The 27798-nt window shown below is 47.1% G+C and overlaps 1 protein-coding gene across 5 annotated transcripts in view; it reads right to left on the bottom strand.

Annotated features, from left to right (window-relative positions):
* Nlrc5 (NLR family CARD domain containing 5) overlaps positions 1 to 27798 on the bottom strand; it is a 75252-nt gene that overhangs the window by 37924 nt on the left and 9530 nt on the right. For 4 of the 5 annotated variants that reach the window (XR_010046976.1, XM_013154922.2, XM_063247361.1 and 1 more), the window contains exons 2-14: positions 15999 to 16128; positions 12869 to 13174; positions 12034 to 12093; positions 10363 to 10431; positions 7671 to 9321; positions 6587 to 6670; positions 6359 to 6442; positions 5278 to 5361; positions 5075 to 5164; positions 4253 to 4312; positions 2732 to 2797; positions 2212 to 2295; positions 16 to 99 (exon numbers count right to left, since the gene is read on the bottom strand). Coding sequence is in view for 4 of the 5 variants with exons in the window: in XM_013154922.2 (XP_013010376.1) it covers positions 16 to 99; positions 2212 to 2295; positions 2732 to 2797; positions 4253 to 4312; positions 5075 to 5164; positions 5278 to 5361; positions 6359 to 6442; positions 6587 to 6670; positions 7671 to 9321; positions 10363 to 10431; positions 12034 to 12093; positions 12869 to 13163 (2711 nt within the window). In the remaining variant the exon portion in view is untranslated. Of the gene's footprint in view, positions 1 to 15; positions 100 to 2211; positions 2296 to 2731; positions 2798 to 4252; positions 4313 to 5074; positions 5165 to 5277; positions 5362 to 6358; positions 6443 to 6586; positions 6671 to 7670; positions 9322 to 10362; positions 10432 to 12033; positions 12094 to 12868; positions 13175 to 15998; positions 16129 to 16708; positions 16776 to 27798 lie in introns of those variants that run through there. The other variant, XM_063247359.1, reaches the window with a different exon arrangement.

Genomic DNA, 27798 nt, shown 5'->3' with positions numbered 1-27798 from the left:
GGGGGAGCAACTCACTCCAGCTTCCCGGTGATGTGCAGATGGGACGCAGCTTCCACCAGGACTCGACAACCTTCATCTTCCAGCTGGTTCCCTGAGAGGCTGAGACAGGAGAGCCTGCTGCCCTATACTGCAAGGACAGGGTCTCCCCTGAACCCACACCCGCCCACAGCCCCTGACCACTCAGGCATCACTCCCACCATGAACCTTCACGTTAGCTAAAGGCGACAGCTGCATACACCATACCCAGCGTGGCCTAAGGCTGTGACGGTGCACCTATGGCACTGGCGCCCCAGCAAGCATGCAGAGCCCTCTCTGTGATGATGTCATGAGTTGTATGAGTTGCTTTTTCTAAACTAAAACCTCGCTGTTCAGGTTTAACTGCAGTGCTGGGACTCTGGGATGAATAGGTGGGCTCAGGATGGCACTTAGGGCATCCAGTCTTCAAAAGCTCACCATCACTGGCCTGGGGGCTTCTGCAACTCGCACATTTTATCCTCACAACAACCCTACTTCTATCCTCACAACAACCCTATCATCTTACTGATGGATACACTGAGGCACAGAATGGTTAAAGCACTTGCTCAGAGGTGAGCAATGGCACAATGGCATCTTGTGATAAATTCTATGATTACAGCTGACCTAGTGGGGTGTCAGGAAAGGCTTTCTTGAAATTTGTGCTTTTTTTTTTTTTTTTTAAGAAAAACTCGGAGTTCAGCAGGTAAGGGGTAGAAGAGACATGGGGAGTAGTGTTTCCAATAGTAGGAACAGCATGTTCAAAGGTCCTGTGGCATAGCACACAAGCACCAAAAAGGGACTCAGTATGTCTGGACTGGAGATTGAATGGGGGTGTAAGAGTAAAATGGGACTTGGGGAGCAGTAGGGGTAGAGTTCTGAACTACACAGGATTTAGGATCTGGGCTCTATCTTGAGCCACAGGAATGAAGGACCAGCAGAACTTCAACTCACTTTGCGAGGTGGAGGTAATGGAGGTGAAGCAGAGAGGTCAGTGAGGAAGCTGGTGGGACAACCAGGTGACAGATGGGAGCAGTTGGGACTGTGAGGAGGGCGAAGAGAACGGAGAGAGGAGATGGTTCTGAAAGCTATTTAAGTCCATCCAGGATGGGCTGACCATGGGGAAGACCAAGGAGTTGGGAGGTGTCCCATCTATGTGACCAGATGGGGTGACACTCACTGCTTCAGGTGGGGGCACAGGGGAGGGGCAGCCTTAATGGTGGTGGTCAGGTAGGCAGACATATTTAATGTCCTCTATCCGTCCTGGTTCTCCCAAAGGGTCAAGATCGAGAACCAACAGCTGACCACCAAGGCAGACTGCGCCCTGTCCACCTCGCCCACGACAACAGCATTCTATTGTCCCCCCTTTATGCCCACTGGAAGATTTCCTGGACTATGCTGGTGGTGGCCTCCAGGAAACACAGCAGGACCATGGCACCCCACAGCCCTGCCAATGCACTTCAGCCAGTATACTTAGTTGCTCAGGTAATGGTTCTCTTCCAGTCCTGGTGGCTTCTGTCTCTTAGAAACAGCTGGCCCCTGTGATGCACACTTTATGAGCCAGTCCCCACTTGGCAAGCCATTTTGCCTCTGTGCTTCCTGCTTGCTTGTCCCACATAAACCCTAGACCACCAGATATTCTGGGTACGGTCCTGATCAGTGCCCATTGATGTAGATAAATCTCCGAATCCCGGGTGTCGTTCTGGTGTTTCTGCTTGCTGCTGCAGGACCCCCACCAGTCCCCACCCACGTCCTGCTCTCCTTGGCCCTGCCCAGTGGCTGGAGTAGGTGTAGTGAGGTTCTCTGCAGACCTCAGGGACAGGGCTGGCAGTGGCTGTGGGGATGCGGCTGCAGGCCAGATTGTCTGGGCTTGCTTCCTGGCCTCTCGCTTTCTGTCAGATTCATCTTGAACAAACTTACCTTCCGTGGTTTTGCTTCCTCCTCTATAACATGTGGTCAGTGACAGTGCTTACATCATGAAATGAGAGCACTAACTGAGATGGGCACACAAGAACCTCTCAGAACATTGGCACAAGCACTGATGGTGACAGGTGTTCTTGTTACCTGGAGCCCCATGTTCTGTATGGGGCAGTGCCCTCTCACCTCCTTCTAAATCGAGGCCCAAGTTCAGTCCACTCCCACCTATCAAGGTCTCCGCCCCACCCCAGTTTGTGCCCCAGGGCTTCCCCAGTCACTCACTCCACTTCCTCCAGCCGAGGGACTTCCCGGAGCAGCTCTACGAGGACCTCCGCGTGGTGGACCCTGAGCTGACATTTCTGGAGCCTGGAGTAGGGGTGGAGGCAGAGGGACATGTGTCATGTCCCCTTCAGCTTTGAGGGCTAGGGGAAACTTACAAGTCTGGGGATTGCATGTGTCTCAGTAGCTGGGACATCCTGGGCAAGGCACTAACCAATCTAAGACTCAGTCTCCTGCTCTTTCGTATGGGAATAATAAATGTCTTCCCTACAGCTTCCAGAAGTCTGATAAGAGGCAATGGGCACAGAACACTGAGGGCTGTACCCAGCACAGAGTGAAGGCCTGTTCCTCAGTAGCTTTGGCTGTATGACATGCTCCTGAGTCAAGTCAGGTGACTTATTCATGTCCTGCTCTTCCCCGTGACTGCCCTTCCCTTTCTCCCTCACCCTGCTATACCTCTCTTGGGAAGGAGCCTCCCCCAACATCACCTCTCTCCTTAAGGAAGGAGACCCCACTGTAGTACCTGAGGACCAGGGTTCTGCTCTGGGACTCTTTCCTCTGGCTGTCTTTTTCTGGTAGGTCTGGAGCTCTGGTAGGAACAAATCAAATACTGGCCTGGGCTCAGGAGCCAAGGTCTGATAGAGCAGGCCTTTCTCTGGACCTCTCAGGGCTGAGGGCCCCTGCGGCACCCCACAGTGAGTGAGCCGCAGGGATGGTTGCTTCAAGGTGCTCAAAGTGAGATTCAGCAGAGTGGCAGGAGCAGAAGATTTGAGGTCAAAGGGAACCTCTGCTCAAATTCTGCCTCCGACAGATGTAACCATGTGGCCTTGGCAAGTCACTTCACCCACTGGAGCTTCCACATCCTCTTCCTCAAGGTGGGTGACAACTGTTAGCACATAGAGTCCCTTAAGGGCTGAATGCAGCAGGTATGTGTTCAAGTGCCAGCAGAGGCACAAGGGGGAAGCTTAATAAACAGAAGCCACCAGTGTCTATGACATGGTGGCTTCCATGACTTATGGCTTCTGTGTGAGAGAAGAATGGCAGGAATTGTGTGTAGGTGGGTCCTGGTGGTAGGAGGCTGAGCTGGGTGCAGGGAAGCCAGGATACATAGCCAGATTTCACAGATCCGAGGCTGTTCCTGGCTGGCAGAGCTCCCTGAGATGAAGCAAGAGTTCTTCACCCATACCATGGCTGTGGTCATTGAGCACTTGAAGCATGTGGCAAATGTCCCTGATGAGCATTTTGACTTCATTTCACCTAATTTAAATTTATTTTATTTTTTTCAGCACTGAGGATTGAACCTAATGCCACTGCACTGACCTAGAGTGTCCTCTGTCTATGCAGTTCAACCAGGGTGAAGAGTGGGGAGTGCAGAAGGGACGTTCTTTCAGGGGAAAGAGGTTTCCCTTTCTCCACCCATTCGAGAATAGCAAAGTGGAAATCCAGGCAGAGCTGGAACAGCGTTCCTTTGAGTGCTGTCTGCATGTCAGCAATGCGTGAAACATTTACGTAATTCTCACAATGACCCTAAGATGCAGGTACCATCATTACCCTCTCTTTTTCCCCCCCAACTCTAAGAGTTTTCCCAGAATTTCTTCATATAGTGATGCCAAGCTAACAGTGTCTCCCCCTGTCTTGCCTCAGGGTTTTGCTCACTCTGAGCCTTTGAGGATTGTCCCTCTGCATAGCGACTGAAGGAGGTCAGTCTTAGGGGAAAATCTTAGGGGAAATTAAAACCCGTCCCCAACAGGGTGTGGTGGTGCACTGTTGTAATCCCAGAACTCAGGAGGCTGAGGCAGGAGGATCCCATTGAGTTCAAGGCCAGTGTGGGCTACATAGTTAATTCAAAGCCAGCCTGAACTACATTGTGAACCTTGTCTCAAAAAAAGGAAGTTCTTTCACATCTCTGTGTAGTAATTCATTCCTTGGCATGGCAGAGAAGGAAGAATCCATGTTCCAGCTCTTCCTGGGCTTTCCTGGTCACGCTCCTCTCAACTGTCTGAACCAGATCACCTCCCATAACATGTGAGCAGTGACACCTTACCTTTGTAGATCCTCAGCTGTCTCTGTGGACGGGGAAAGAAGGAAGACGAGGTCTGCCTCCCTAAAGGGTCAGAGCCAAGCCATGAACATTGCCCTCGCCTGCCACAAACAGTGAAAGCTGATTTATAATTGACAAAGAAGCATAAGAGAACTGTCAAAAATTTTCCAACTCAGGCATGCAAAATCTTAGGTGCTTGTTGAATTCTTCAGAAGTGTATTTAAAAAGTCAGGAAAGCAATTTCTTACAAGAAATAGAAAATAATAATGCTGTGAGTTTTAAATTAGGAGTTGTAAACTGAGTGTGGTAATAAGTGCCTGAAATCACAGCATTCTGGGAAGCTGAGACAGGAAGGTAGCAAGTTGGAGCTCAATCTGAGCAATTTAAAGAGACACTGTCTCAAAATAAAAAATAAATAAAGGGCTGGGAGCTGTAATTGTTTTAGGAGTAAAGAGCACCACAACTAACCTACGCGGTGATCCAAACATGTGACTCGACTTCAGCACCACGGAGAGCGACAGGCGGGGGACCCATTCTTTCAGTTTATGCTTCCTGGACTGGATTTCCACCTCCATTTATCCTTTTATCCTTACATTCATCCATTTACCTATGCATCCGCTCATCCATCTATCCATCCATGCACCCATCCATCCATCCATTACCAGACCCTAGGTGTGAGTCAGGCTCTGGAGTTTCCATTTTGAATAAAACAGACCTGAGCACACATATGTAGACCTTGCGGACTATAAACCTCCTCCTATCCCCCCCCCCACCTTTCCATTTTGGCAAAATCTTAAAGGTGAAGATCCCCTTCCTTCTACTCACCTGACCTGCAGGGTCTGGACAGTAGGACATGTGACTGCCACCTTCACCAGGTAGAATAGGCTTGATATGGAGAAGCTGCTGTGGCTCAGGCTGCACGATTACAGCAAAAGTGTCAGGAGCGGATCGCTGATCCATGGTTTGCAAGGGAGGGGTGACTCAGGCCAAGAGAAGGGCTGGGCTGATGGGAGTGGAAGACTCCTTACTCAAGCTTCTGGAGCCGAGGCAGGCTGGGCATTATCTCCACAACGCTCAGCACCTCCTGGTCCTTGAGCTGGTTGTCCTGCAAACTGTATTTAAATGGAGGCTCAATCCTTCAGCCCCAGATGGGCCCTCTGGGTTCACCAATTGGCAGGTGACCATCATGGTCACCTTCATGCCAGAGATACAAGATAAGGACTCAGGAAGAGTGGGTGACATATTTCCTGAGGTCCAACAAACATGCTATGAGGAAATGCTGACTTCATTTCAGTCCCCATAGGGGAGTTTCTGCCTGGTGGCCCAAGGGATCGAGATGTACGGGTCTTATCAAGTAGCATGAGACTCAGTAGCCTGCTCCCAGGACTCGTACTGGGGATGTGGCTGGGGCCCAACCACATCAGGGTCTGTCGGTCTGCGGGTGATGAACAGTCTAGACAGGGATACAGGAGGTCCTACTTCTAGCCTCAGTTCTAGCCTTCACTCACCTAGACCCCCAGGACAAGCACTCTCCTCTCTCACTTCTCCTTTTCCACTTACCAAGTGGGGTGCAAAACTCAGCCCTGCCTGTGTCCCTAGCTGGAGAGACAAAGGAGTTGAGGTGTGGTGATTAATTGGAAACAATGCTGGGTAAAGACAGAAAAGACTAAGATCACTCTCAATGATCAGCGTCATGATTTATGTCGGTGGCCCCCAGGCCTCATGTGCTTGCATTTGGCATTTGTGATTGGCTCATTGTCTAGAGCTTGGATTGATGCCAGAATACAATGTAATGACAGGAAGAAGGCCTGTCTCGCTCTCTTGCCAGTTTCCGCCTTGCTGTTTGCAGCTGCCATGAACTGCGGCCCTGCCATGCCACCCTGCTCTCTAACCAACTGAGTATGGACTGAAACCTCCAAAAACTGTAAGAAATAAGCCTTTCCTTTCCCAACTTTGGGCATCAGGTATTTTGTCTCAGCAATGAGTAAAAAGTAAGACAGAATTTGGTACTGGGAAACTAGGCAGAACCAGTTCAGGCTTCAGGGCTGACCTGGGAGCTGATAAATAGCCCCTTCTTCCAAAGAATGAGTCCTTCTGGAGACCACTCACCTGAGCTCTTCCAGCTGTGGGCAGAGGGACAAAGCCTGCACCAGGTGGCTGATGCCTCGGGCAGTGATCTTACTTCCTGCTAACCTATAGGGTAAGCAAAGATGGTGGGGAGGAGTACAGGTGGGACAGAAGTTAGGCCAGGAATCTGTCCTGTGTAGGACAGAGGAAAGGAAGGAGTGACAGGCATCCTCAGCTGAAGGGCCTTCTTGGTTTCAAGCCCTGGCTCACCCCAGCTTCTTCAGGCTTCCCATGGTTGGCAAGCTCCTGGAGAGGACTTCTGCAAAGGTGTCCCCACACTTTCTGCTCTTAAAGCTGCATGGCAAGAAGCAAAGTGGCCCAGGATCAGTGTTCATCAGGGCTCAGGGGCCATCACCAACGTTTCCTCTATTAAATGAGGTTTAATCTAGAAGCAGTTATTGTCACTATAGTTGTGGCCCTAACAACTACAGATTGCAGCAGAGACAATTTCATCTAAAGAACCCATCTTTGTACTTTATCTATAGAAACAGAGGTTGGCTGATAACATGGTTTTCCAGCCAGAGACATCATTTCCAGCCTTCCAGGCAACTCAGAGTGGCCTGGGACCACATTCTCACCAATGTGACTTTGAAGGATGTGTCTTACTTTTAAGCCTAACATTTAACAGAGTGAATGCGCCTCCACTCTCACCCTGTCCCTTCCCTCAGGCCAGAGCCCAGGTTACCCATGACTCAGCTTTGACCGTGCAGATAGAATACACAAGGGATGCTAGAGCCATAAGAGTAGGGCCCTGGGTCCCTACCTGACCTCGTAGACCTATACCATGCCACCAACTTGGACTTAGCTTTCACTTTGCCATGAGAGAAATACAATTTTTGTGAATGAGCGCTTCCATCTGAGGAAGTTTCTTTCATTGCAGCCTTGCTTTTCTCTAGCTATTGCAAACACAGAGCCTTTGCTCTGTGCCTATTCTATCTCAGCCTCAAAGTGACTCATTTTAGGGATGAACAACCTCTCCTGTTGAGAGGTTATCTAAGCTGCCCAAAGTCAAACAGCCTCGAGCAGCATAACTGGGACCAGAAGAGATTCATGACCAACAAAGAGAAACCACAAAAGCCACAGAAAACACAGGCAGAAGGAGGCTCCAGCTGGATCCTGACAGTCCTGTTGAGACACAGAGCTGCCTCACTGGGTCCCAGCGTAAAGGGCTCAGGGCTGCTCTGTTCTGACATTTAAGATCAAAATGCAGTCTCTAGTCAGACTGGTGGCCTCTGCTCTCCTGAAAACCAAGTTCCCTCCCATGTCCTCTCTGTCCTCCTTCATTCTTACTCACCTGAGAGTCTCCACTTGCGTACAGCCTACCAGAGCCTCAGGGCAGTGCGGCTCCAGCGGGCAGCCTTCAAACTCCAGTTGGATGGGGGTAGCCCTGTGCTCCAGAACACTGGTCAAGGCAGCCAGGTCTGCGTAAGTCAGTGGAAAATTGTGGAAGGGCAGTTGGTAGGGGAGACTCTGGGCAGTGAGACCAGCCAGTTCAGGTTCCTGAGTCTCGGCCACACAGTGACACAGCTGTACCACTTTTGGTCCCTTGAGTTTACGGGTGGCTAACTTTCTCAGCAGCTGTACAACAGCAGCCTGCCTGGTGCCCACCCAGGTCTCATCCTGCTGGGCCACCTGGCTGAGGAAAGGACGGCAGGTATAGGATGCCAGCCCTGCCAGGAAGGTGGGGAGGTGATCTGTGAGGCCCAGTCTAGCTTTGGTCCGCAGCACCCAGGGGGAATTGAGGATGACATGGCGGGCAAGAATGTCCTTGTCCACTATGGGACTGGTCATCAGGTATATGGCAGCGAAAAATTCCTGCAGGCTGAAGTGGACAAAGGCATAACCTGTTTCCTGGTGCCCAGGGCCTGTGCAGACACAGAAGGAGGTCAGGAGGTGGTGGGTAGCACCGAAGGCCATCACGGGTTGGGGGATGTCACTATCATAGAAGATGACTTTCCCGGTCTCCAGGCCACTCAGGGCTACCTCTCCGAGGCCTACCAGGAGTTTGGCAGGAAGTGGGCTGCAGGTAAGGAGCATCTGCATGTAGAGCTGGGTCATGGTGGGCAGGAGGGAGGCTACAGACTGGTCTGGGAGGCTTGCAGGGAGCAGATGGTGCAGGCAGAGGCAGGCCAAGTGGCACAGTGCTGGCACCACACACATGCTCCGGAGATGTCTGTTTGCCAGCAATTCTGTGAGGGCCACCTCCTGAGATGGCTGGTCACTGAAGTAGTGATTCACATACTCCTCCACCCGCAGCTGGTCAAAGCCCCACATGTGGACCATGGCCGCCTCCGTAGGCAGGCAGGCGGGCAGCTTCCCAGGTCGAGAGGTGGCCATCACCCAGCAACCTGGCAGGAGGGTCCCACGGCAGAGGCTGGAGAAGAGGGTAAGGGCCAGACCGGTGTCATTGGGCCCCACAGTCTCCATGCTGGAACAGGGGTAGAGGGCCTCATCCAGCCCATCAAATATCAGCAGGACTTGGTTGGCATTTTCTTCCAGGTACTGGAAAACAACATCGGGGCCTGATTCTGGTCTCAAATACAGATCAAAAAGGAGCTGAGGCAATGTCAAGAAATGTGTGATCAAGTTGAGTTGGCGGAATTCAAAAAGAAATAGGGCCTGGAAGTTGTCCAGATGCCCATCAGCCCACTTGTGGCTAAGCCACCGGGCCAGAGTGGTCTTGCCCATGCCTGCCTTCCCCAAGAGAACTGTCACTCGCGAGCTTTTAGGGGTCTTGAAGTTGAAGAGGTCCTGGATGCTCACATCACTGCCATCTTCTATCTTGGGGTCCCCCGTAATGGCACCCCCCTGAGTGTCTAAGGACACAGTGGCCCGGCTCCACTGCAGGATTGGGGGAACATAGATCTTCCCTGGCCCAGAGAGTCCATCACCATAGTGCGTCAGGGCAGAGGTTCTCAGGAGCTTCAGGTAGTTCTGGGCCAACTCTGCAAAGGCATAGGGAGATATCATGAAAGCAAGAGCCCCCAGGCCTCTGCTTGCATCCTCGGCTGTGTGTGTATAAGGCTCCCAGAAGGAACTGGTTCCACAGCAGCATAGGCTGTGGTAGGTGTGGGGTGGGCACATGGGATCATGGCCCTATTTGCTCATTAAAGCAACACCGTTAATGAGATGAAGCTTTCAGTGAGGTAGGGAATGGGAGGAGACTTCCTTGGTGACATCTTATTGTTTCTTATTGGAACAACCTGTGCCCTTGCTGAGAGTTCCGGTTCTGTGCTGCCCCAGAATGGGCACTAATGAACTGTGGGTGTAGGCACTGGCTGACCTGGCCCTGCAGTGCCACATAATAACCTCTTCATTTCTGGGTCAGGGTAAGGTCCCAGGTGGCACAGGGAAGGATGGGAGCTACTGTCAGAGACCAGGGGACTGAGATAGTGACCAGATTGGCATAAAAGGAATCCTCTACTATGCTCTGGTTCACAGACTGTGTGTGTGTGTGTGTGTGTGTGTGTACACGTGTGCATGTGTGCGTGTGCATGTGCGTGTGCATGTGTGTGCTTCTAGAGAGTGGGGCAACGGGTCAATGACAAGGACCACCTGGATAACAGTGGAGAATGAGAGAGGTCCCTTCTCTTCTTTTCCTGTTGGCCTGGCTACCCTAACCCCTCTTTCCTGCGGGCTCCCAGGACTTGTGCTCCAGGGAGTTCTCCCAGGCGTCTCCATCACTCTGTATCCCTGCTACCCTCTGAGGTCATGTCAGTCACCCCGAGGCTCCTGCATCCTTGAGAGAGGGTACCCCTAGAAGAGCCTTACTTCCAGCTCTTCCTGCTGAACCACCTCTGGAGAAGCTCCTTGCAGCTTGTGGGGAGCCTTTTCTTTCCTCTGCCCACCCAGGACTCCAAGCCTTCTCTCCTGGACAAGTATCACTGGGCCCTGAAAGTTTGTCATCGGGGGACTGGCTACAGAATGTGGACTGGGCCCCAGAGCAGTTTAATCCCGTGTTGGATCACTCCCCGTCCTGGACCCACCTAGCCGATGTTTCCTGCAGTGCTTCTGGCGGGGCGAGGACTCACAGCTCTGACAGGGACGCTTGAGGCCTGGAAAGAGTGAAGGAAAGGGAAGTGTTAACTGGGAGCTCTGGGCAGCACCTCGGGGTGCTCCATTCCACAAACAGGAGCTGGCAGACACATGTGTCTGTGTGTCTGCATTCCAGAGCTGTGAGAAGGCAGGTAGCAGGCAAAGGCTGCATCTACACCAGCGCCTGCTTTGGAGAGGTTTTCAGGGACAGAAGCTCTGAGCCCAGGCATCTTCCGACCTGGGTGCAGATAGCAAGCCTGCGGCCCACAACCCTGGAAATACTCAGGACTATGCAGCTGTCTCTCCACCCAGGAAGAACCAAGGTCTGTGGAGGTCACTTCTAAGGCTTGGCCAGACCTGCAATCCACCTCCTGAGTCAGGTCTGTGTCGACCCCATTTCTCAGTGTCCTGAGTAATGTCAGTGACCTGAGTAGTGTCACGAGTCCTGTGTAGTTGCACAGATTTTTGGAATCTCTTTAATGCCTTTCTAGAAAAGGCAGAAGGAAAATAAGAGAGAGGAATGCCGGCAACAAGAAAGGAAGGAGGACTGGAGAAAATTTTAAGAAGGGAAGTGCCTATAACTCTGGGTGGCTGAGGCAGGATGTGCACTTAGTGAGGCACTATTTCAAAAAAAATGATAATAAAGAGATGGGAAAGTAGCTCAGTGCAAAGATCCTGGGTCCCAGTTACACCTCCCCTGAGAAAGAAAGGAAATAGTGTCTCCTAAGCCAGCTGCAAGGTCCAATCAGAGCACATAGAGTTAGGGCCCTGTTTGCAAAATGTGGGGAGAGGCTGGAACCTGTCTGAGAATATTTTAACAAGTCCCATATTTTCCAGAGACTCACCATTGAGTTTCAGTCAGCCTCAGTCACGGCTACATGGCAATTACCAGCTCAGTGAAAGGGTTGGAGGGAACCAGGAACCCGGACACACAGTCTGAAGTTTGGGGGAGCTGAGGTTCCCTGGGGCATGACTGCTGAACCCAGTGGTACTGAGATTGGGAGGAGGCTGACAGTCAGTTAGCTGCCAACCGATCACTGACCCCTCCGAGCTCTATCAGAAAATAACCAGTGGCTCCCAGGGATGGAGAGCAGAGGCGCTTTACTCTGATGGGGAGCAGAGTAAAGGCCTTCTTAGTAGAGCCTGACTGGGGCACTGGAAGACCAGGCTAGGGGTAGGAACTGAGGGCAGGCTTCCTGGGGTGCAGCCAGCCAGGGCATTCGGAGACAACCCAGGGTTGACACTGTAGACTCTCCTGAGGGTGGCAGTTAGATCCTTAGGAACAGGCAGGGTACTGTGCCCTGATCACACACCAGGAGCAGGCAGGTCCATGTGCAGAGGAGGAAATGGCTGTCACCATCCACCACCAGCCTCCTCCAGGTTATGACGGGAAGCCAGGTGTGGTGGTGCACACTGTTAATTCCAGCACTCTGGGAGGCTGAGGCTGGAGGATTTAAACCCAGCCTGGGAAATTTAAAGAGACCCTTTCTCAAAATACAAGTAAGGGCTTGGGATGTAGCTTAGTGCAAAGGCCTTGGGCTCAATGCACAGTACCGGAGGTGAGGGTACGGGAACTTAGCAGTGTCCATCATTTTTTCCCATTCCTTAGCCCCGGGCCTCACCATGGTGGAGCTGAGATCCAGACTGACTCTCATCTCCGGTTTCCAGCAGCCTTGCAAACTCTGCAAGAGAAGATGTAACAGGACATGTGTGGGAATGTGGCGTGACTCTTCGGCAGCTCTGGCCTGGTGTCTGCTCAGGCCCCGAGCTCAGGGAGAGTGCCCTCAAGGGAGAAATAGTTACTTGCTAGCTAGCTGTTGGGGAAGAGTTGATTGTGTATCTATGGATGTGCATGTGTATATTTATGCATGCTTGCACACTTGCATGAGTGTGAATATGTGTTTACACACATTCCATTGTGTTTGCAAGTGCCTGCATATCATGCCTGCTTTTCTCACACTTGGTCACAGTAGAGCTCTTGACTAAGTTCCTACTTGCTATCAAGGATGCCTCTAAATGTCCTGCGTTTCCCACAGTGCTGGGCAAACAGAAGGTGTACAAGCAATGCCCCTGAACTGCACAGAGTTAAACCTGCTGCCTCTCATTAGAGGTCAGAGGTCCCTCTCTGTCATTGCTTTTGAGTGTGTTGCAAGAAGAAGCCTCTCGTGCATCACCAGCTGCTTGGTTTTTCTGGCTGGAAGAAGTCACATCAGTTTTTCTTTTTTGCCTCTGGGCTCCCAGAGCAATGGGACAGGCAGCAGGAGAGTCTCCAGGCACCACTTGGTTTTGTAGCACTGGGGAATTTGCACTGGGAAGTGCCCAGAAATAGGAACTTTTGTTTCTGGCTTTGTTGTGCCCTCTTGGTGTGATGTGTGGGCCCTGGGTCTCCCACCATCCCACCAGCTCAGTGTCACAGGGGCTGTGTTGGTTGCTTTGCTCCCTTCTCCTTGCCCTTACCATCATCCTGGCCCCAAGTGCTCAGCAGTGGCACCTCCACATCCAGAGGCACCTCTAGCTCCATGCACACGCAGTGGATGAATGACTGCCAGATAGTTGGTCCTTGGGCCTGCAGCTCTCTCAGCCGCAGGATGACCCTCTGCTCAAGGTCCGGCACCTCATCGCTGGAGGCCAGATCCACGTCAGGTAGGAAGAACTTCATCTTGGCTCTTAGCCATTCCTGCTTTGTGCTGAGCAGCCGCACAAGCCAGCCACACAGGTTCTTGTTGCCCAGATGGAGGCTGTCTGGGTCCATGAGGAGCTGCCCTGCAGAGATAGGGCAGGCAGGTGAGGTGAAGGGAGACCTGCTAGGGGACAGGTGAGCTCACAGACAGCTGAGCTGAAGGAACAATGAGTTGAGGTACAGTCAAGAACCTGCCCCAACACTGAGCAGCAGAAGACAGGCAGTAAATGTCGTCTGTATGGGGTCCTGACGCCTCTGCCATTGCTACCTGGCCCCTGCTCTCTGGAAGGCTCTAGTGCATCCCCTGTGCATGGTCTCCTGAGGATGGAGTCTTGTTTCCATGGATTGTTTGTGCCACTCAGTCTGAGCTTATTTCATGGCACAGGCTCCCACTGACCTGCCCTAATTTGTCCTCTTCTGCAGTACTACAACCTCTGATATCCCTTGGTCACCTAGAATACACCTGATTTTCCAGCTTCTCTCATAGTTAGATACACTTGTACAATTAAATTTTGGCTGAAGGAAGTGGCATCTGTATTTTATTTTATTCTATTTCTTCCTGTTGGTTGAAATATCAGTAGAGTGGCTAAATTTTGGGCAGTGCTGAGGTGTAGGAGAGAGTCATCCTCTTTTCCCAGACTCTCTTCTTTGAACCTCTATTACATGGCAGAAAAACGCACTTCTATTCTCTTTAAACCCCTGCTGTTTAAGGCTCTGTGGATCTCATGGTGAACCTAATCTCAACTGATATAAACCGTCTCTTTTCTAAACTAATCCTCCCCTTTTAAACTGGAACTTTCAAACAACCTGCCAGTTGGAGTAGATAGAGGGCAAAGGGCATTTGCATGGCAAAAGCCCAAGCATTATGCACTTCCTTTGGTCCAGCAGTTGCATTTCTAAGACTCTAACCTCAGGAAACAGTCATGGATGTACACATAATTTTTGATTATGAAGATGTTCATGGCAAGGTTATTTATAATGGTTAAAAATTGGATGCAATTGGGGGCTGGGGTTTTAGTTCAGCGGCATAAGCACCTGCCTTGCAAGCAGACAGTCGTGAGTTTGATCCCCAGTACCGATAAAAAGGAAAAAGACAAAAAAAAATTGGATGCAATATGAACATCCAACAATTGCAGATTGGCTAAATAAATCATAGTTCTTGTAAACTGGAATATGCTGCAACATTGCCATACAGACTTTCTGGTACTATTTCCTTAATAATAGCAGCATACACAATGAAGTGCATGCTAGGCATGGCTGTAAGTGTTTTGTATGTCTTCTCTAATCCTTGCAATTCCAGAGTCTACCTCTAATTGAAGGAACTGGAGGCTTATGAAGGAGCCAGCCTTTCCAACTTCCACTATCTGCCCTAGGGCTTCGATCCTGGCTCTGCCCTCCATCCCATCAGAGGCCTATAGAGCATCTTGGCCCTTTTGGTCCCTCTCTCCAACTGCAATGGGTGAATATGCATGTGTGTGTACACGTGTTCCTACGTTTTGCATGCTGAGACTATTGGAGAGCTCTTGACTCAGTTTCTATTTTGTAGCCAAGGATGCTGGTGTCCCTCATCATCTTGTTCTCTTAGTGCTGGGTACATATAAGGTTCCCAAACAACATCCAGTGAACTGAATAGAATTAAACCTCTCTGATTTAACTAGTAGATTAATAGCTCCTTGCTCATACAGGGATTTTTAATTCATGAACTAAGCTCATATCTACTATTCTCAAGTAGTTCACTGTCCCCACGAATAGATGGGAAGACTCAGGACAAGAAAGAGGAAGAGATGTGCATGAAGGCTATGGCAGAGCCAGGACAAGAACTAAGACCAGCAAATTTCCATGGCCTTGGTGCCCAAGTGGAGCCAGGCACGGGCAAGCACCCAGACTTCAGGTGATCCTGGAAAAAGGATGTGGCCACAGTGTAGGACATGTCTTGTTTTCTGGATCTGGTGTCCAAAGTTCATACTGTCACCATAAAGAAGCCATCCAAGGGGGCACAGTAAAGGGTTCCTGGGTGGTGTGGTTTCTGGGGCATTCCTTATCCTCGAGTTTGGTCTCCTCCAGGCATTCTAACACACGCCTCTGTTTCTACCACTGGTGTCCCAACCTCTTGACATCAAGCTTTCTACGGATAACTGTCCATGGGAGAAAAAGTCATTGTAACTCCCACAAGAAACACCTTTGTGGGCAGAGAATTACAGGGGAAAGATCCTTGGCCACAAGCAGAAGAGAGTTCCTAAGCCAGCTCTTTTACTGATTCTCTGAGGAGGACATTGGGGCTGGTCACAGCTACCGTGTCTTGCAGGGCTCTTGATAGGGTCATACTACCGCACTCCCTTGACTGAGCATGACTGTAAACTTTGGCCAGTGTCATAGGCTCAAAAGTGACATCGGTCATATTTGTGCAAATATTTTAAGAGACAAAGTGTGATTTACCATGTTCTCTCTTTTCAGGGCATGCTTCAGGAACCAGGAGTTTTCCAGAGTATGGCTATTTCTTTAGCTTGAGTCCAGGAGACCATGATGTACACTACAGCTCCCAGTCCACTTATGATAGAAAAGAAGTAGGAAGAGGAAATGCTAGCTTTTGGTGGATGAGCTACTGGAACTTTAGGGGCTATTTGTTACTGTGGCATAATCCAGCAAATACATTCATTGTATGACCTTAAAAGCCAGTTTCTTCTCTCTCTGTGCCTTCACTTCACCATTTGTGAAGGCCCCTCTTGACTTTCTGTATCCGATATGTAATTTTCATTCTCATGCTGCATGGGGCCCAGGGCAGGTTCGTGGTCTGGGCAGCCCCGGGAGGCAGTGCTGAGTAGGGAGTGGTCTTGGAAGCAGGAGCGGAATGAGGAGTAGATGGGAGGAAAAAGGACAGGAGGGGGAAGGTGAGGAAGAAACACTTACCTGGCTTCTTGGTTCATGGTAGATGTTCTTGGTTCATGGTAGACCTTGTAATTACAGCATTCTGGGAGGCTGAGGCAGGATGAGTGCAAATTTGAGTCCAGCCTGGACACCTTAGTGTCTTAGGGAGACCCTGTTTCAAAATAAAATATTTAAAAAGGGCCAGACATGAAGTTCAGTGTGAAGGCGCTGGGTTCAATCTCCAGTACTGCAAAAATAACAAAACAACAACAACAAAAACATAACCATAATAAAACAGAGAAACATACTTCTTAAAAGGAAACCCAGGGGCTTTAGGGGAGAACATGGCGGACAGATAGCAGCAGCTACGGAGGCTCTCTGAAAGACCCAGCTTAGAATCCAGGAATGGTGCGGAGTGAGGAATCCTAAGCAAGAGAGGAGATATGCCCTGCTGACCCAAGAACGAACTGGGCTGAGAGATTATACAGAAACCATTGTTCATTTTCTGTTAGATGATTCTAAATACCCTGTATTATCTTGTGGTAAAACACTATTTTGCTTAAATGGTTATGTTTTTTTCTGTGCTGTTTTGTTGTTATGCCCTCTTTTATCTCAATCTCCATTTTATTATTTACTTTTTTATTTTTATCCTTTTAATTAAGGGAAAAATAAATTAAAAAATAGCAGGATATATTATAGTAACCCATTTAGATTTTCTATTAACTTGATTTGAAGCCCTGTATTGCTCTCACCATCTTGTTTTGACTGATGTTCCTCTATTCTGTTTTGCTTGATAGTACCAGGTTCGAAAGTATAGGCAACAGCTGTGAAGATAGTGGGATTCATTATGATGCCCATTCTGGTTGACTATTACCTACTTTTGAAGACCTGTAATGTCTCCAATGTTTTGGTTTTGTTGGTTTCGTTCTTTACTGTTTTGTTCAATTTTATTGTAACTGATGATATAGGCAATTCCATTAGAGATAGCAGGAGGCATTATGGTAACCATTGTTGATCACCTTGTATTATGTTTTTACATTATCTATTATGTCCACCCTTTTGATTTGACCGACTCTGTTCTGTTCTATCACATTTGGTTTTACTCTCTTCCAAAAAAAAGTAATAAGAACTGTGGGAGCAATAAAACCCAAAATGTGTAATAGTCATTGTACAAAAGAGAGGAAAAGAAAGCGCTCTAAACGATATAACTGCATGTATATATAAGTGTATAAGACAGACAATGATATTACTGAGTTTTGTTGGATCATTGAACAGAACTGTTTGGTCTCACTGTTTGAATGTCCACTATATATGCTTTAATTTTGTAACTTGAACAAATATTTCTAAGATGACAATATGTAATCCATTAATTAGTGATTTCCTACTGTTTATTATTTTTCTGAAATTCTGTATAACTTGTACCCTTTCTCTGCTTTTTTTTCCTTTTTCTCCTTAAATAAAATTAAAAAAAAAAAAAAAAGGAAACCCAGGGGAATTGATCTCAGCCTTACAGAACGCACATTAGAAGGCAACCCAACCTCCTTTCTTACCCAACACGGTTTTAGTGATTGCACGTAATACACAATGGGCAGGAAAACAAGCGATTAAGAGAAAAGGAAGAGAAGAAAAGAAGAAAAGCCAAAGACCAGTGTGTGTCCTGATCGTCTACCTGCAGAGGAACGTAAGTAGGAAAGTTCCAAGACCTTAAGGAAGCCCACACAAATGTCACACATTCTAAGTAGATAGATGAGTATTCTAACTAGAAGTATGGAAAGAAAAAAAGGGTCTTGCTGAAGAGGTCCTGAGGTACTAATGATACATGTAAAAAAAAATACTGTCAAGTTCTAACAGAAGAAGAGAAGCCTGAGCATGAGCCAGCAGGCATCAAACCTCACTGTGGACTCAAGCTTCAGGCCTCTCAGGGGCAGGGGATGAAGCCCAGGTGAGTGCAGCGGGATCTGGAGATAGGTGGGATCTGTGTGCTTATAAAGACACAAAATCTCTCCATCTCTCTCCCCCCGCCACCTCCCATCCTTTTTCCCCACTCGCCCATACATGAGGACATAAGGAGGAGGCGCTGTTTGTAAACCAGGAACTGAGACCTCCCCCGACACCAGATGTGCAGGCTCTTGACCTGGGGCTTCCCCAGCCTCCAGACTTATGAAAATAAAATTCTGCTGCTTAAGCCGTCCAGCCTGTAGTACTTGTTCTGTAACAGCAACCTGAACTGACTAAGACAGATCTGTTGTGACCATACAAGTCAAAGAAGAAAACCCCTCCAAGTTAACACGTAGATTAAAGGCGATGCCACATGAATTTACAACAGGACGCTCTAGGGAACTTGATTGCATTGACAGTCGCTTAGAGAGAAAAGTAGATGTGGCACATGTTTTTTTGCTTTAAATACTTCACCATAAAACATTTTAAATTAGAAATGGATAAAAAAAATCCTGGGGGCTAGGGCTGGGGGTGGGGCTGCAGCTGAGTGACAGAGTGGATAATTAGCATGTTCAAGGCCCTGGATACAGTCCCCAGCACACTACACACACACACACACACACACACACACACACACACACACACACACACACCAAGACTCACACACAGACTGAAGGCAATTATATCAAAAGTTTGTTCAGAAAAAGCAACACTGAAAAGGCTTCCAAACTAACTATTAGCATAAGCAACTTTGCTCAGGACAAAGAATTAATACCTCTTAAGTCAATGACTGATGGGAGCTGATGGTCAAATGCCCAGCTCCCTCCATCCCCGGAGAGCAGCTCCCAGGCTTCCCCAGGGGTAAAGCTGAGGATGCCACCGCCCTTGCTTGCTTGACAGCGTGCCTTCCTGGGGCCCCCCACCTTTTCTGCCTCAATTTCTCATCTCCTGTTGGTGTTCGCTTGTTTCACCTCCCAAATAAACTAGCTGTGTTTGTCTCAGGGTTTGTTTATGGGAGAATCCAAACTGAGTCAGAGAGAAAACTTGGCCATATGTACAAAATTAAAAGTACACACACCCTTTTACTTAGCATTTACACAACTATAACTGCAGGATGTCCATGTATGTATAGCAAAAAAAAAAAAAAGATATTAGTGACTTACATCTATTTCAAGCTGAAAGGACATACATGTCCTCGGGACACAGGTGCTACAGTGGTCACCTGCTGTGCATGTGCGCTATGTTACATGCGGTCATGTGCCATCTCATTGACTGTTTACAACAAATCTTCAAGGTCAGTCAATATTTTCAATAGAAAAGACTGAGGCTAAGCAGGTTGCTCTAGGTCGCTGGGATTCAGCTGTAGGTAGTCAGGATCCCTTTATACAAAGACAAGAATACTGACTGCTCTCTTGCTAGTGCAAAAACTGGGAAAAAGACAAATATCCATTAATATTTGGGCTTTGGTCAACACCAAAAGGTCTTTCCATTGGCAGGAAATAAATTCTGACACACCCATATGAAAAAAGCCTCTTAAAAAAACTGACATGGAAAGAGCTCCAAAGTTCATTATTAAATTCAAAATAGAAAAAGCTGTGTCATGTATAGTTTTAAGTGTGTGTATTTTTGCATACTCAGGGACCAACTCTGTTGCGCCACACAGGAAACTGGTGCCAGGGTTGTATCTGAGGAAAGAGCCTGGTGCATGCAGGAGATGAGCTCTTTACTCTTCTGGATCACTTTATACCGGTCAAACTTTTTAACATTCACTTTTTGAATGTTAAGAAACATATATATGAACACTGACATCACAAACTAGAAGACAACCAGAAATGGTGGTGTAACCTGTAGGCCCAGCCATTTTGGGGGCTGAGGAAGCAGATCAGAAACTGGAGGCCAACCCTAACAATTTAGCAAGACCCTGTTTCAAAATGAAACATAAAGAGGGCCGAGGAGGAAGCTTGGCATGAGGCTGCAGGTTCGATGCCCAGTTCCCAAAACAAAAACCTAGATCGCCATTTCTTCCAAGTGTGTGCAAGAGATATATACCGTGATGAGCAAGTATGGGAAGCAACTAGGGATGACTTTCAAATTGGAAATCCCCTAAAATGTGAGATGCTGAAACAAAAATAGGAACGTAGCTGACAGTTTCACTCTGCACCACTGAATAGCCCAATTAAAAGGCAATTTGTACCTATTGAGGAAATATCTTATCATCCTTGCTAGTTTAACATTTTTGTGTATGTCACAGGGACAACATTATTATTTCCACAGGAAAGGTGGTTGCCAAAGTTAAAGAGACCATGTAACAAATATTTGCTAAATGCCAGGCAAATGCCTTTGTGGATTGTTGGTTTTAATTTTCATATTTCTGTTTGGGTACCTCTTATGGGTTTCAAACTTTTCTAGCACAAAGCTGAGGTCCTGATCTGTCGCATGAGCTGCTCCTCAGCAACCGGCTCACTTTGATGATAGGCAGCATCGTGCTTCCGTGAGCTGCCTTAATTTTTCCCCTTTCTCTCTCTCTCTCTCTCTCTCTCTCTCTCTCTCTCTCTCTCTCTCTCTCTCTTCCTTCCTTCCTTCCTTCCTTTTCTCTTTCTTTCTTCCTTCCTTTCTCTCTCTCTCTGTCTCTCTCTCTCTTTCTCTCTCTTTCTTTCCAGGTTCTCACTGTGTTGCTCAGCCTGATTTTAAACTTCTGAGTTCAAATGACCCTCCTGCCTCAGGTATATTGGATCTAGGACTCCAGCTGTATTTTTAAAAATCTAACTTGGTAACCTTAAAGTGTCTTTCACTGTGTCCCCTCCTTACTTGTTTTTGATTAACTTTTGGCAATTATGTTTTTAGAAAATTGTTCAGTTTGTCATGATGTTAAAAAATAGGGTATCTTGCCAGTTGTGGGGATGCAGCCTATAATGCCAGCACTCTGGGACACTGAGGCAGAAGGACTTCAAATTTGAGTCTTTCTGGGCAAGTTAGTGAAAGTCCCTGACTCCTCAAAAGAAGAAGAAGGAGGACAAGAAGGAGGAGGAAGATGAGGAGGAGGAAGAAGAAGAAGGAGAAGAAGAAGGAGGAGAAAGAAGGAGAAGAAGAAGAAGAAGAAGAAGAAGAAGAAGAAGAAGGAGAAGGAGAAGGAGAAGGAGAAGGAGAAGAAGAAGAAGAAGAAGAAGAAGAAGAAGAAGAAGAAGAAGAAGAAGAAGAAGAAGAAGAAGAAGAAGACACTGACAACTGGAGATTAGTTCATTGTGAAGGCCCTGGGCTTGATTCCCAATACCATTAAAAAAAATAGAAAAGAAAAAAGCAAGATAGCTTACAGTTAGATATAATATTTTCTGATAATTTAAAGTTTTTTTTCATGTCTCTATGTTTAACATAGTTTATATTTCTTTGTCATTTTTTATTACTAGATTTGTCATCAGGTGGTATCTCTTATGTTTAAAAAATAAACTTAAAATTTTTATTGATGATTATCTTAATTGTGCATATTTACCAGGTAAAATATAACTTGTCTGTAACCTTTGATGATCAAATCAAGGTAGTTAACATTTCTATCTCCTTAAATTTTTGTTTCCGTGAGCAATTCTGCCAGAACTTTTCCTTTCTAGTTCTGTGATTCCACCTTTACTTCGTTCTCTTTTTCTTTTAAAGTTTAAAGTTATGAGCTTTATTCTTGGTCCTTTTCTGGTCTTTTCCTTTTAAAAACAATAAAAGAAAATGCTTTGGACCAATTCCCATAAATTTATATCAAATGTTTATATTATTAAGTAGATCATAATTGTAATTTGGGACAGTTAATAAAGAATTCTTAAAGGCTTCATCAATAATTTTTTGCCTTAATATACTATGCAAAGAATAAATCTTATATAATTTCTGCTTTAAAAATATGTTCAAGATTTTTTTTTGCTTGTTATATGTTCTACAAACATTTAAAAAATGCTGTTCTTGAAGAAGGATAACTTTCTATCTCATACATTATACCACAAAGAGCTACATGTGGCCAATACTTAGAAAGTAACAATTTATGAAGTACACAGTTATTTTTCTATGTATTTCACAACAAAAGGTTAAAAAATTTGAGAACTAGAATAAAACATAAGCAAAATTTTTACAAGTTTTTTTCAGGGCTAGGAAGACAGCTCGGTGACTGGGCCTGGGTTCAATCTCCAATGAAATAGAGCCTCGAGGCTTCTCTGCACATGCCTAGTAGGATGATACTTGGCCTTTCTGCTTTCGTTTTTGTATCTTGTTTGTTATCTTGAAACTCTGGCTCAGATCCCTGCTCAGCTTTGTCCTAATCACAGGTGTGTTAGCTCCACTCTTAGCTAGCAGAGCTCAGCCCCCTTTAAGACTGAGGACACCAAGGTAAAGTAACTAAAGGATTTGCAGAGACATCTTGTTGCCAGTTTTTACAATGTCCAGTTCCATACCCCTGCAGTAATGACTAGAAGTCGCCAGTGATTGTCCTAAACCCACAGATATCTCATTCCAGGACAAGCAGAGCCTCACAGATCACCCCATGAGGAAGTCAGTCCCCAAAGCAGGAGCCCTTGAGAACTGAACTGTACCCTCGAACTATCATGGTTCTGCTAGGAACCAGTCTGGAGCCAGCAATCGACTAGGTCACAGCTGTGACTAAGATTACCTAAGTTGCCAGCTATATAAACCCCAATCCGTGCCTTTGTTCCCTTTTGCTAAAAGCCCAAAACTTCTGGAAGCTCAAAGACAAATTTTGAACCTCTTTATCTGTACTAGTTGAAGTTCCTTTCCTGCCCTTGACCTCTGCTCGTCTCTTGACTGATGTGATGGGATGAGTAGCCAAGTGAGAGCTTGGGCTTTTGACCTGAAGGTCCAGTAAAACCAGCACTGTAAACATAAAAAGTAAAGCAAAAAATAATTTTGGGGTACAGCTAAGCAGAAACAAAAAAATCACAAAAAGCTGGATAAAATTGACCAAATATAAATTAAAATTTTTGTTTTGCCAAAAGAATGCCATAAGTAAAATAAAAACACAAATGAGAAGCTGGAAAAATATGTGCTAAATATATGACAGAGGCATATATGTTGTTAATATATCAAGAGCTACAATAAATAATAAAAAGACCAATGACCAGTTAGAGCAGGGCAAAGAATATAAAGTTCAGAGGAAAGGAAATATCTATGAAAAGGTATTTAGTCTCACACAACATGACGGAAATATATTCTAGAACTAAAAATAAAAAAGATATACCCTTTTCTAGCTCTTCTATTCACAAGGATGTTACACAGTTGGCAAGGCTGTGAATTAACAAGCACTTTGATGAATTCTTAGTGGGTGTATGAACCAATATCCTCATCTACCAGGATTCCAAATGCCACATACCCACTCCTAACAACTCCATATGCAGGCGTTTAACCTATAGTGTAGATATATTCAGAATGCACGGTATAACAGATGCTCAGAAATATTTAACACGGCCTTTCTTGTTTTGTTAGCTTTGCGTTGCTGTGACAAAATTCCTGAGAAAAACAACTTGAAAGAGGGAAGGTTTATTTTGGCTCACAATTTCACAGATTTTTAGTCCATAGTCACCTGCTTCTGCTGTGTGTGGGCCCAGTGTGAAGCAGAATACCTGGGGGGTGCTCTCTGGTACAAAGGGGCACTCCTCTTGCAGACAGGAGGCAGACAGAGAAAGGAAGGGGAGGGGATGAGACAGAGTCCTCAGGGACAGGTCCCTCAAGATGATGCTCTTCAACTAGGTTCCACCTCCCAGTGAGCTAGGATGAAAGAAATAAAGAAAAGATATATAAAAAGGAGACAAAGGGGCCTGGGGTATAGCTCAGTGACACAGTGGCACAGTGCCTGTCTGGCAAGTGCAAGGTCCTGATTTTGATTCCTGGTACAAAGAAAAAAAAAAAAATCCAGGAAAATCATGACTAAAAACTGTATTTTAAGAAGACTGCAACTTCTGGGACCCAACTGAAGTTCCCCAAAGCTCTCCGTTCTCCTTAGTAAGGGATTAATTTAGGCTTCTTTCCACAGGATCCATCACACCTAAAATTCCTCAGGAATACTGCAAGTCCATACATTGGATTAGTTAAGAAAGTAAAGAACAAGACCTTGATCTTAAAGCAGTAAACTAAGAGAATCAAAGGATAAATTATCTATCTTAAAAAACAAAACAAACCAAACAAACAAAACTGGGTTCATGCCTATAAAATGAGCCCTTGGTGTACAGGGGACAGGGAGTCTTTTCCATAAAGCTCTATTCCTTCAAGACAAGCATAAAGGTCCCCAATTCCAGAAACCAGCACGCTTCTTTCTTGCTATTTCTTTGAGTGTGTGCTTTAAAAATTTCTGCCTAATAAATACCTTTACTCTTCTTACTGATGCATCCTAATAATTCTTTTCCTGCAATGGAAGCTGATGACTCTGAGAACTTCCTCTGTGGGTAGCATGGGTTGGTTCTTCACTTTTTCACTTATCTTTGGGAAACTCCTCATACCTTGTCCATGACACTCTTGGTCCATTCAGCTATGATTCAATCAATGGATTAACCCATTGACAAAGTGAGATGCCTTGTGATCCATTCATTTCCCAAAAACCTTACCTCCGAATATTTCTGCACTGAGGATCAAGCCTTGAAGACACGAGCCTTTGGGGAACATTTCATATCCAAACCATACCACTTGCAATAGCAAATACTGGGAAGAACTTAAAAATTCCTCAAAGAGCATATGTTAGGGTTACATTACAGCACATCTGCACAGAGGAATTATAATCTGCCTTGAAAAGAAAGAGGCAGAACTGTGTGGAAGAATATGGAACAGTGTCCAAAGTATATTAACTTTTAGGAAAAAGAGCAAAGGGAAGAATAGCTCTAGAATATCCTGGATGGTACAAAGAAGAAATAGACGAACATGTTTACAAGTATATGAATCTCTCCAGAAGAAAGTCATAATAGAAATTATCCCCATATGTAAGAACATTTAGAGGTTTATATCAAATGCAGGCTTAAATTAAAAGTTGACTACATTGATTACAAGTACATTCATCATGAGATTGTTAATGTTCATATTTGTTTGACTTGAAAAAATTCATCAAAAATGAAAGAGTCATCCTCAACCACTGTGCTTTGAGCAATTTCTCCACAGGGACTAGCTTGTTGAATTTGCATGGGAATTCTGAAATTCACTTTACTCAAATGCATAGCTTCATTATCCTTTTATAGAAAAGAAGCACAGGACTGCTGTAAGGTACAAAGACTCTGAAGTATTCAAATTTACATTTTTTAGCACCAGAACCTCTGACCTTCAGCCTGAACCCCAAACGCATCCTTGAGGTAGAGCAGTGTAACACAGACTCTGAGAAGAGAGGGGTGGGTGTGCGCAGTGCCAGATAGTCAGAGGTGACCCCAGGCATAAGCGTTCCCATGCAGTGCTCTGGTCACTCCTGGCCCAAGAGGCCTTTTGGGGCTCTGGTAGGGGAGTCTGCAAGAGATGCTCCTTTTACCCCAGCTTCAGTTTTCCATCACACAGCCCTGGTCCTCTGTTCTTCCCACTCTTGCTCACTGTCCCAGAAGTGCTCTGGTACAGATTTATGTAATGGAGAAATCAAACCCTCTTCTCTCACTGCAGCCCCCACAGCTTTGCCCTTGCTGTGCTCTCTGTCCAGAGAGCCCTCCCACCCCTAGCTCACAAGCTCACACATAGATACCCACACATACATGTGCAACAGCTCATACCCACACGCAGACCACAGGCCTCTGGCCAGAGCTAATCCCAAACTCAACTCTGCATAAATGTCCTATCGGCTTTGCACTACCTTCGCTGGGATCAAGTTATGTCCTGTTATGAGGACCTCACAAGACTGACACACTTGGCAGGCAGGGTGGCAGGGGGTGTCCTAAAAGTGCGCAGAGAGTGAATGCACAGGGCCCCTCATCCAGAGTGCCCACGTTGCATGAGGCTGTAAGCTGCTGCTTGGGCCCCACCGTCTTATTTCACAGCTTCACCTCACCCCTGCTTCTCTTCCTCCTAGACCCAGCTCCACTCAGCATAGTCCTCGGGCTGTCTCCCTGGACCACGTTCTGTTCCTACTGACTTGGCACTCTCTCCTGCCACCGGTCTTGTCATTCTGCAGGGCCCCTTCCTCCCATCCCACCAACCTCCCTCAGCAGAACAGAGGTCCTCCAGGCAGGCACAGTGTGCACCACTTTAGCACCAGAGCCCCGGATTTCTGCACCTACCAGTTACCAGCTGTGTGACTGACACATTACTCGGCCTCAGATTGATCTTGGAAATAGCTAAGAAAAGTGGTGGCTTTTGAAGTTTGGCTTCAGACTGACCCCAGGGACATCTGAGTGTGGATAACACCATAGATTCGTCCTGCCGAGGAGCAAGAGGGCTGGGCTCCCACCTTGCATCAGACAGTCATTAGCTCAGCTGTGCCCAGTGGGTGGGAGGCAGCCATACTGCCAGGCACCAGGGGCAGTGGTGTCTGCTATGGGGGTCCCATGCTAGCCACCTGGCCAGGAAGTCATGAGATGAGTACCCTTAGAAACAAAGGAGCCCAGTGAGTCCCTCCCTTCTCTCCATTTAACTCTAAACAGCGCATAATGGTTTTTCTTGCTTCCATTATCCTAAGAGAGGTAGAAAAGAAAATAAAAGCCTAGAACATAGACAGACACCCTATGCAACAGCACAGGCACGGGAGCACTGCAGCCATGGGAGCTGCAGGGGGAGACTCCAAAAGCAGAGGTGTTGACCCTCTAAATTCTAAAAGCCTGAGTTACTCGCCTCTCTTTCTCTCTTTTTTCCTGTTGCTACCTCTGACCAGTGTGCAGTGCTTTTCTTTTTCCCAGGCACTTTCGTTGGCATGGACTGGTCCCAAGCAAAACTTCCTGTGGACTTTAATAAATTTAGCTGCTCACTACTGGGTAGACGCCCAGCAACTCTTTCCTTACTGCACACAGGACCTGGACAATGTTCTTGGCCCATGTGACTGTGACAGATGAGGAATGTAAAATTTTTGATGTATCTGGCAGAGGAGCAAATGGAAGCCCTGCTGGCCACTATGACCACTAGCATCGTCAGTGTTTCCGCCCTCTCAGTCCCAGCTCAGCAAGAGGAAGGCAGGGAAGAATCAGAGACGCTGAGTCACTCCTGCCTCCATCCCTCTGGATCTTCCTTCCTCCTGCCACCTGTGATTGGACTTGGTGGTTAAGAGCCTCAGTGTCCTCATCTTCACCCTCTTCCCCTGCTCCCCGGCTGTGTGGGAGGGTTGGGTGGAGGAGCCCTGGCCCTGCATTGCTGGCAGAGGACAGGAAGCAGGGGAAGGTGGTGGGAAGGAAGTGGCAGCAGCGCTCACTGCAGCAGAGAAGGATGTGGTTCATGGTGGACAATGAGAAAGCCACCCCTGGTCATAGCTACAGACGTTTGGACAGAAGCGTGTTGGAATGAGAAAGGAAAGTGCTGCTGAAGTTGATGTCTGTGCCGGCTGGGTGGCCAGGTAAGGGCCCTGTGACCCTGGGGTACAATGAGGTGCACAGAGGCCTTTGGGGCTTTGCAGAATCGGCCATGCCAAGCCCTCAGGGGCGGTGCAAGAAATCCTCACCTCAGAGAGGCTGCACACTCAAAGAGCTGCATTTGATACTATGCACACACATTTTGTGTGTGTGTGTGTGTGTGTGTGTGTGTGTGTGACTGTTTCCTTTAAAATCATTATCTCTACCATCCCTTGCAAAGACAGTGCCTTGTAGGACTTAAAATGAACGACCACAGGCTTTATGGATGAGAAAACCTAGGCTCCCACCAGAGGAGGGACCTGCTGAAGTCACCAGCTAGAGAGAGCCCCAGTGGGGAGTTAATGTATCCTTGCCTTGCTCTTATCTGCAGGTGGCGTTGAGGGGTGTCCAGAGAGAGCTCCTGT

This window comes from Cavia porcellus, unplaced genomic scaffold, assembly GCF_034190915.1.
Source record: "Cavia porcellus strain 051 isolate PalLab524CR breed Dunkin Hartley unplaced genomic scaffold, mCavPor4.1 scaffold_4, whole genome shotgun sequence".
Taxonomy (NCBI): Eukaryota; Metazoa; Chordata; class Mammalia; order Rodentia; family Caviidae; genus Cavia; species Cavia porcellus.
Note: the sequence above shows the minus strand (reverse complement) of the source record. Positions and strands in the feature narration are given on the sequence as shown.